This window comes from Phoca vitulina, unplaced genomic scaffold (genome assembly GCF_004348235.1).
Source record: "Phoca vitulina isolate PV1807 unplaced genomic scaffold, GSC_HSeal_1.0 scaffold11, whole genome shotgun sequence".
NCBI lineage: Eukaryota > Metazoa > Chordata > Mammalia > Carnivora > Phocidae > Phoca > Phoca vitulina.
In genome coordinates, this window is record NW_022589714.1 from 45466873 (window position 1) to 45476565 (window position 9693).

Genomic DNA, 9693 nt, shown 5'->3' on the forward strand with positions numbered 1-9693 from the left:
AGGGTGTGTGCGTGCACCGAGGGGAGGGCGCACGCGGATGACCCACAAGGCGAGGAAGAATGTTAGAACTGCTGCTGAGGCTTATTTAGGGGGAAAAAAAAAAATTTACTAATACTTAATATGCAAATTAACAGCAGCAGACGCTCCAGCATGCTGCCTAGCAGGATGTATTTAGGCCATGTGCACTAAGTGGATTCGGGTTCTGCCACCCAGTTTAAACTAAACTCTCACAGGGGCGCCTGGCTGGCTGAATCGGTAGAGCATGAGACTCTTGGTCTCGTGAGTTGGGAGCCCCACATTAGGGGTAGGGTCAACTTCAAAAAAATTAAACTCACAAAAAGGACAAGGGCCTTCAAGATTCCTGCAGAGAAATCAGACTAAAAATACTGATCCCAGCACAAGCAGTAGGAAGACGGCAGAGCTAACATTTCATCTACTCCCATTCTGAGCTCTGTAAAGCAAATGGAGGGGGAAAACCCAGATCTGCTTAGGTCAAAAACATTTCCACCCATCTATTAATGACCCAACCCCACACTAAAGGTGAAGGGAACTTGAATCGGGAACCGAGAGTAATACAGGTTATCTGGTTTCTCAGTAAGCTTTTAACACGTGTCGTGTCACGTGTACGTGCCCAAAACGTCTTGCTGGTAGGAGAGACGGCAGCAGGAAGCTTCGTCAGTTTAGCAATAGAGCTGTTGGCTATTTCTAGGTCAGCCCTGTCCAATAGAACTTTCCGCAGTGATGGCAATGTTCTCTAGTTCCACTGCCCCTAGTCCTAAGTGGCTCTCCCATGAAAGGTGCCCAGCGCAACCGGGGAACGGCCACACTTCCTGTTAGCGCAGCTCTAGAATTTGCATGGGGGCAACAGAGGTTGGAACCCCGGGGCCCAATTCTGTCCATCCAAGATTGCCCCCCACCTCTACCCTTTGGCCACATCTTTACTTCAGAAAGGTGGCTATCCCAGGAGACCTGTTGAAGGAAACCAGAGTTGGGCTTCAAGTTCTGTAGGCGCTTCCCAAGCGTTCAGGAAACGAGCACACCTCTGCACGGACAACACTTAAGAGCCACAAGTTAAGACAAAAGGTTTTTATTCAAAAAACGCCAAGTATAAAAAAAAAAATAAGATCTCTTTTATTCCCCTGTACAGTATTTCACTCAGATAAAACCAGCAGGCTACATACTGCTCAAAACACAGCCCCAGAGAGGATCCGGAAGGCACACCATCCAGAATTGCTTTTCATATATCTATGCTATATACACCAGTCAGCGATGCCCACCCCCGCGCCCCACGGAACCCGTCCCCGCTCGGGGGAAGTCGGTGAGGGGCCCCCCCCGCGGCTGTCAGGGAGCTGTAGCAGCTGTCCTGCCTGAGTCCCGTCACCCGTCACCCTAACAGAGCGAGCCCTCCCCGAAAGGTCCCCAAGTCAGAGGAGGAAAGGAGGAAAGAAAACTATGGCAGCAGCCGTGGAAGCTTGGAGCAGGAAGGGAACCAAATAAATAAATAAATAAATACATAACGTTGACCTCCAGGTTAAAATGCGCATCTTTTCCAAAAAAAAAAAAAAAAAAAACCACCAAAAACAACAAAAAAACAAAACAAAAACAGGTAAAATAACTTAAAGGCAAAATTAAAAAAGATTAGATCAACTACAATCCTTTTGTACACTACCATGCCAACTGTACACACATTTACAGTTTTTCTGTTGTATTTGCATTGTTTGTGCATTTTGTGTGTGTGTGTGTGAGGTCTTGGCTTTGAAACAGTTAAGTAAAAACCAAAAAGGAAGACCAGTTCACTCGGAGTTTTACTAAAGGAGGCAGAAAAAAAGGGCAGGTGGCTCAGCGTTTGGCCCTGTAGCCTCTTCCATGGCACCTTTCATATAAAGGATGGGGGGAGGGGGACAGGAGAGAAAAATAGGGAACCAAACCCAGGCAGATTTTTGGAGAAGCAGCAGGTAAAAGAGGCAAGTTCAAGTATTTCTCCCAGCACAGCCGGAGTCCCCACAGAAGGCACTCAGAAGAGTCGGAAGAGGTGACAGGGACTTAAAAATGGTGCTAGTCCTATCCCACCCCAACCCGTTTTCCCCCTACCCGACCCATCGCGGCATTCAGCAGAACTCGTGATGAAGGGAACAGTTCCATGGCAGGGTTCTGACCCCCCCACCCCCACCCCCGGGAGTTTGCAGAGCCCAGCAATGCTGGACGTCTGTGAGAAGGAGAGAGCATCTACGGGGGGATTTGAGGCCTACGACACCTGGAGTGGAGTCTCTCCCCCCCAACTGTTGGGAGGCCACCTCCAGGGGCCTGGGGTCTGGAATGAGTTGTAAATGTTCCTGTTATCAAGCACTGTCCTGCTTGGACGAGAAGTGTCACTGGTACTCGGGAAGCTGGAAACAGAAGCTTCCCCTCCCTCGAGGGTCTGACGGGGGAGGGGAGAACCTGCCAGAAAAGCTGCTATTTGCTGGGTCCTGGTGATAGGCTGTGCAGATGGATCTCAGCTGTTTCCTGGGGCAGGAGGACATCTTGCATCCATGGATGGTTCTGGATTTCTTCGAAGGATGGCCGATCTGATGGTCTTAGGGCCAAGCACCATCTAATGAGATGCTGACACTCTGCAGAAAACAAGACAGAGGTTATGTATGACTCAACTTGTTTTTGCAATGCAAAGGTCTTGCTAATTTGCCTCCCAGGGGCCCACAAGTCTGGGGTCCAAGAGAGACCAGGAACTTCTAGAACTCTTATTAATTCAATGGGAAGGTAATAAGATCTGGATCCTCCAATCTGCTTTCAGCCAAAAAAAAAAAAGCTCCCCTCTTAAACCTGTGGTTTTCAAACTTCAATAGCTGGGGCCTTTCCCACGACACCCACTCACTAGAAATAGGAAGAATGATGACAAGGGATTTTGATGAGACATCAGTGAGCATGATGAGGTGATTCAATTCACCTACAACTTACAAATATGAACACCACCCACAATGAGGTCACTGGAACCGCAATATTTAGAGAGTCTGCCTTAAGGGAGAAGGCTCAAAGAACCCTAAACTTTTCACTCCCTGGCAAAACAACCAGGAGTTGAGGGATAGGGACTGTTGGTACTTAAAAAGAAACAACAAAAAACCTTTCATTGAAACTAGATGGGTCTTTTCTTAATATCCTCACACATGCTCCTTCTCTGACCTCTCAAAGAACGCGTAAGTGCAAAGCATTCAATTCCTGAGCGCCGGCGCTCCCGATTCACTGGCCGAGGACTGCTAAGCCAAGGACTGTGGCATCCCCTGGAGAGGTGACGCTCTCCGGAATTCAGAGACTGTCCCCTGACAACTGACTGCCTTGTGATTCCTCCTTCTCCTCAACAGGGGGCTTCCCAAAAGTTACCTGAAGAGACCCTCTGCCTGAAGAAAACTTGGCCCCTGATGATCTCCTCATCGTGCTCAAAAGGAATATCTCCACAGACCATATCATACAGCAGGATCCCCAGGGACCAGACAGCCGCCGACCTGCCATGGTAGCGATGGTGGCGGATCCACTCTGGAGGACTATACACTCGGGTCCCTGGGAGCCGGGGGAATAGAAAAGGAGAACACGCTTGTAGCAAAAATAAAACAAAGCAACTCACATACTCAGTGGTATACTGATTGACGACTCCTTAAAACAAAACAGAACACCCCTCCACTTCTCCCAGGACAGGAGCTGTGCTAACTTCATTTTCCCCGTAGGCTAAAAGGAGCGGATGAGTGGCTTATAGCATCTCTCCAACCCAAAGCTTACCCACCCACCTCCCTACCGGTCCAGACCATAAACCAAAATTCTTTATAAAACTGCTCCAAGAAACAAACAGGGCTGGCCACAAACCCAAAGTCTGAGGCGTGTATTTGTTAGGACCACCCACAATGGGATGAAGGGATGAATGTCTACACACAATCACGGGAGCTATCCCGCAGACTATCCTTAAACTGCATTAAGGTGGCCCAGGTGCCTGGGTGAGATCTCCTCTCAGATACGATCCAGTCGAGGGCACTTACACAATATACTGTATCTTAAGTCAGGGTGCCCTTTAGGAGGCTTCCTCCCCGCCCTATGCGTGCAGAAGCAGATACCCACACCCTCTCTCTTCCCCTCACTGGAAAGGTAGAGCTGCAGAGCGGGTTTCAGACCACGTGATTCCTGTTTACAAACTTTGGGTTGTAAAAAAAAAAAAAAGTGGGGGCCATCCCGCTTGTGCTCACCAGGGGGCAGCAAAGACTCGGAGGAAAAAACAAGGGAGGACCCGGCCAGCCATTAACTGTTAAATACAAAAAAAATGCAGCCCAACCCAGCGTCCTCCAAGGGCAAATAAACACAAACCACAAGCCCCAGTCACAAGTTTTGAAAGGCTGTCGTTTGTTAGGTTAAGCCGCTCAGATGACGACCCACCCTCCTTTGCTTTGATCTCAGGCTCTCTATTCCATCTTTTCCGAAAGAACCCGCTCCAAGCCCCTCCCTAGGATAGGTTGTTCATCCTCTCTGCGGAGACACCCAACTAATTTTCAAAACCAGCAAGAGATCTTATTTCACAACATTCATTCCCGACTCCCTCACCCCTCAACGCCAAAAAATAAATAAAAGAAAAAGCTCAACAAAAATATTTAGTGAAACGGTTTCTATTCCTTTATCCGTCCCTAGATCAAAGGGGAGAAAAACTGCAGCTCTACAAACTAACCTTACAGAAAACTCCTTTAGAACACAAAACAAAAATTACAAAACCGGCATCAATTTTCATCTCTCCCGCCCTCTCCTCCCTCCCCCACCCCCCATCCTTTTACTGGCGGGGAAACTGGGTCAGACTTCAGAAATCTGGGCTACGGCCGGTTGCCCACAACCTCTTATTCATCGGGAAAGCTTGGAACCCACTGAATTCCACTTAAAAAATAAAATCATGCCAGAAACATGACAGGTTCAGCTGGCTGGAAATCTCCGGCTCTACTACGCTCGGAAGCTCTCCTTCGCCCCACCCCTGCTAGCATCGAGCCAGACGGCCCGATGACCTTTACAAAGGGCCGGAGAGGGAAGCCGGCCGAGGCCTCCAGGCAAGGCCAAGTCACCTGGGCAGATCCCCCCCCCCGGCAGCTCCCCCCCAGGCCTGGCTCACCGTCGAAGTCCGTGTAGACGGTGTCCTTGAGCAGCGCCCCCGACCCGAAGTCGATGAGCTTGAGCTCGCCGCGATTGAGGTCGATGAGGATGTTCTCGTCCTTGATGTCGCGGTGGAGCACCCCGCAACTGTGGCAGTGCCGCACAGCCTCCAGCACCTGCCAGAAGAAGCTGCGGGCCAGCTCCTCCTGCAGGGCCCCCCTTTCCGTGATAAAGTCGAAGAGGTCTTGCACCGGCTCGGGCCTCTCCAGGATCAAGACGAAACTGTCGGGCCTCTCGAACCAGTCCAAGAGCCTGATGACGCCGGAGAAGCCCGAGCTCACCTTCTTCAGCAGGACCACTTCCATGGGCACTCGGGTGCCATTGGGCTGCAGGGGCGAGGGGGCTGCCTTAGTGCGGGAGTCGGAGGGTGCCCCTCGTCCCACCCATCCTAGGGGTCGCTCCCTCCAGGGCACTCACCAGTTCTCCCCAGTCGGAAATCCGGTCCTTCTCCACGTGCTTGATGGCCACCTGAAACCCCCCCCCAAAGAGTCTCCATGAGATCCTCTCGCCGGGGCCAAAGCACACCCAGGCGCCCCCCTGCCCAGCGCGCCCTCCCCACGGCGGGGCGCCCACTCACCGGCAAGTTGTCGGCGACACGGATGCCTGAGTAGACCGAGCCAAAGCCGCCGCTGCCCAGTAGCGGGCCCACCTGGTACTGCGACTCCAGGGGCTCCTTCTCCTTGCCTAGGAAAGGGGAGGCACAGGGGACTCAGTGCCGGCCCGCGAACCCCCAGCTCTCACCCTAGGGGTCCAGCCGCCTCGCCATCTCGGGCTGGGCGGGGGGGGGGCGCTCACCGGGCGCCAGCTTGGTGGCGTGCAGGTCGTTGCAGGGCGCGGCGCGCAGGTGGGCAAGCGAGTTGATTTTGGACAAGAGCATCCCCACCTCCAGGGTGTCGGCGTAGGAACTGTGTCTGGAGGAGCTGCAGCAGGAGCTGGGGCTGGGGTTGTGCCGGTGGCTGTGCCTAAGGCTGGGGCTGAGGCTGCGGGTGGCGTTGCGGCTGCGGCTGCGGCTGGCGCGGAAGGCCGAGGGCGAGTCGGAGGACGACTGGGGGCGCTGCCGGGGCTGGCGGCTGGCGGACACGCCGGTGGGGTCAGGGAGCGCCGAGGGCGGCGGGGTGGGCGGCTCGTGGGGCTCGTGCGACAGCGCCGCGGCACTGGGAGCTTGTAGCTGCTGCTGCTTCTGCCGGTCCCGCCACCGCCGCCGCCGCCGCCGCTGCCGCCAAGTCCTCTCGGGCCTCCTCCGCCACCTCGGCCGCTGCAGCAGACGCCCGGCTCGCCCAGCCGCCAGGAGTAAAGGGGCGGAGCGCGCCGGCGGGTGGGGGGGCGCGCGGGCGGGCGGGGATGGGGCGGGGCCTCTCCGGGAGGCCTAGGCGGGGAGCCGGGCTGCCGGGCCCGAGGAGGGAGGAGAGGGGGTGGGGAAGCGGCGGGACAGGGCGCCTCCCCTCGGCCCCCGCCCCGCGCGCTCAGTCGCCGCGCCCCGGCCCCGCCCCCGCCGGCCCGTCTCCAGCCAACCAGAAGCCGACTGATCTGCATAACGCGGCGCGCCACGCCCACGCCCCGCCCCGCCTTCGCGGTCAGAATGGTCTCTACGCCTCCACGACGTGGCGGGAAGGAAAAGGCGCCAAAATGGAGGGGGAGGGGCGCGGGGCGTGAGTGGAGGCGGGAGCTGGGTGTCGAGCGGCGAGGGAGGAAGGATGGGGAGGGGCGTATCGATTCAAACCCAAACAATAACAAAGCCATCAAAGGCCGCCCGAGGCCGGCTCTGCGTCTCTCTGTTTCTCGGAGGTTTTTGGGTCAAGGGCTCGAGCTGGAGCATAACAAGTTACGCAGAGACGACGGGCGTCGGTGTGTCAGGCGGGGAGACCGGGCGGCCGGCGCGCCGGGGTGTGAGGGACTGGGCGGGGGGGGAATGCCGACGAGGGTGGTCCTTCTGTGTGACTCAGACCCGAGACCTCCAAGTCGGCTTGGGCGTGTTCACGAGGCGCTGTGGGCTCGGGTTGGGTCCTCGGGGGTTGTGTGCTGGGGGCGCGTGGGGGGCGACGGATCTGCAAGATGTGAGTCACGGCGGTTTCACCGAGGGAGTGGAGGTGTCACAGGCCTGGAATAAAACTGGGGGAGAGCTCGGCGTATTCGGGGGAGGGGTCCAGATCCCGGTTCTGACAGCTGGTGAAAAAATCAGCCCCCAGATTCTCAAGCCGACGTTTATGTAAAAAATGCAGAAAAGTACCAGTGAATCCTGATTCCTAAGAAGTGGTGTGTTAAGAGTGCCCGGTAAAGAGGAATCACGAAACAAATGTTCGTATTATGATGCCAGATGCTGTCTCAGCCCCTTCTGTGAGGGCGGGAGAGAGAGGAAAATTCCTCCTGTAAAACGAGGGTGGGAGGGTGCGCTTGATTTAATCAGAGTTTTCACGTTGTATTCACCTTTTCATCAGCCTGTTATTACCAGTCTGGCAATACTAGCAATTATTGGCTGCACCGAGTCTTGTCTCAAAGGAAATCCCCCCACTCTCTGCCCCACCATGGAAATAACACGGAAAACTGGCCAATTCCACTTTCATCCTTTGTCCTTTTAAACTTCATGTAGAGTTGATAACGACGTGTGAAATGAGTAAATTAAAATTCTGTGTAATCCATAAATTGAATTGTCAGTGGCCTAAGTAACTGAAAGCCTACTGCATCCCATTTTAATATTTTTCAAGTTCCTACCACTTAAAGGAGAAATGAGGTTCCAGGATCTGTTATAGCTGCAATCATTAATGAATTTAAATGCTTCATTGAAAGTTTTCTACAGTGCTCGTTTTATAAAGATGTGCCCAGATATTTTACAGCTTTTAGGAATCTATCTTATACAATTCTGCATCTTCCTTTTGTTTGTGTGCTATGGCCTAACTCTCATTTTTGATAACTAGGAGAAAACCCAAGAGAACAAGAATTATTCCCTTTTTGCAGATAGGAAAATGAAACATAAGTAGGATGACAGAGGTTCATACAACAGCTGAAGGAGGAAGAGATGAAATGACCCAAATTCAACTCAGAGTATTCAAAGATTTCCTGTTATCAGGGTCTAAAACTGTCCTTGGTACTGAGTAAGACATCAAGTGGAAATGTATGTGACCCAGCACTTCCAATCCCCTTTACCCTCCCTCTGCTTTTTCAAGCCCTGCTGGACCATCCCCACATGCTCCCACTCACCTAGCACTTTCCAGACATTCTGCCTTTGCAGAGTCATTCATCCTGTTCTGAGGATGCCCTCACCTCTTCACTTTTAATTAAAGCCTTTCCAGCCTTCAGGAGGACCCGATTGTTAAATAACTCCAAGCATTCTTCACCGTCCACTCCTCATCCGACAATCATGGGTTTGGCTTTTTTTTTTTTTAAATCTTTGTTAATTAACTTTTTTTTTATTTAAAGATTTTTATTTATTTATTTGACAGAGAGAGAGACAGCAAGAGAGGGAACACAAGCAGGGGGAGTGGGAGAAGGAGAAGCAGGCCTCCCGCTGAGCAGCGAGCCCGATCTGGGACTCGATCCCAGGACCCTGGGATCAGGACCTGAGCCGAAGGCAGACGCTTCACCGACTGAGCCACCCAGGCGCCCGTTAATTAACTTTTCAATTATTTATACCTTGCTTTCCTATTCCTTGACATATACTTCTCTTGTCCAACATTTCTTGGACAACATGTGTACTGAAGGGGAAGACCAAAATGAGTCCCAACAAAAAGGCCATGATTAAAGTCAATTTATACCAAATTTAAGTGAATTAAGCGGACTTGGACAAAATAAAGGAAAGTTTAGGAGCAAGGGGTTTAACCTGGTTAGTCTGCTTTCAAATCTGGGATCTGGCACCTACTAGTTATGTGACATTCATCAAGTTACTTAACCTTTCTTTTCTTTTCTTTCTTTTTTTTAAGTTATTTAACCTTTCTAAGCTTTAGACTCTAAATGAAGATAATAGCACCTACCTCATAGGGCTGTTGTAAGGAGCAAATAAAAGTCTGCATGTAAAACACATAGCCTAGCACAGAGTAAGCTTCTAATAAATATTAGCTGTGATGGCAGTAATGATGATTGTGATTGTGACAATAATGATTTTGGAATGGTCTTGCACCTTGGAGGTTCCAAAGGTGAAATACTAGGTATATCACTTGATTGTAATCATCCAGGGAGAGAATGTGATTCAAAATAATTGTGTACATTAAATCAAGTTCAACCTTTTTCACTTTCTCTAGATCTTTGTAGGGCTAAATATTTAATTAGGTAGAGCTAAAGTGATTAACATTTAATATGAGTCTAGCTTTATATGGTGGCTGCTTCACAGCTGGAAGTTACAAAACATGGACCTTGCTTGGCAAAGAGCTTTTATTTACTTAAAACTGCTTTTAAGATAATTATTAAACATTCAAGTATATTTTGCGTTAAAAGTTACTCTTCGAGGGTAGGGAACTTGATGTTTTTATTCATCAAAATGTAGTTCTAATAATAAAAACAATCACTGCCTTTGCTGTTTCAAAGAATCTAACA

General features: G+C 51.3%; 1 protein-coding gene across 1 annotated transcript; it reads right to left on the reverse strand.

Moving 5' to 3' along the window:
* Positions 1 to 1566: 1566 nt before the first annotated feature.
* On the reverse strand, positions 1567 to 6431 carry PIM1 (Pim-1 proto-oncogene, serine/threonine kinase). Its single transcript, XM_032409905.1, has 6 exons — positions 5965 to 6431; positions 5747 to 5853; positions 5587 to 5637; positions 5129 to 5495; positions 3376 to 3552; positions 1567 to 2612 (listed from the first exon to the last, which is right to left on the reverse strand). Exons 1-6 carry the CDS (start codon positions 6044 to 6046, stop codon positions 2455 to 2457), a joined length of 942 nt encoding a protein of 313 aa, XP_032265796.1. The 5' UTR covers positions 6047 to 6431; the 3' UTR covers positions 1567 to 2454.
* Positions 6432 to 9693: the final 3262 nt, after the last annotated feature.

Coding starts and splice junctions, on each gene's coding strand:
- PIM1 (XM_032409905.1), bottom strand. CDS start 6,046: ATGCTCTTGTCCAAAATCAACTCGCTTGCCCACCTGCGCGCCGCGCCC. Junction 5,496..5,586: donor TTTCCGACTGGGGAGAACTG/GTGAGTGCCCTG, acceptor TCGCCCCTGCAG/CCCAATGGCACCCGAGTGCC. Junction 2,613..3,375: donor CAGGCAGAGGGTCTCTTCAG/GTAACTTTTGGG, acceptor TGTTTTCTGCAG/AGTGTCAGCATCTCATTAGA.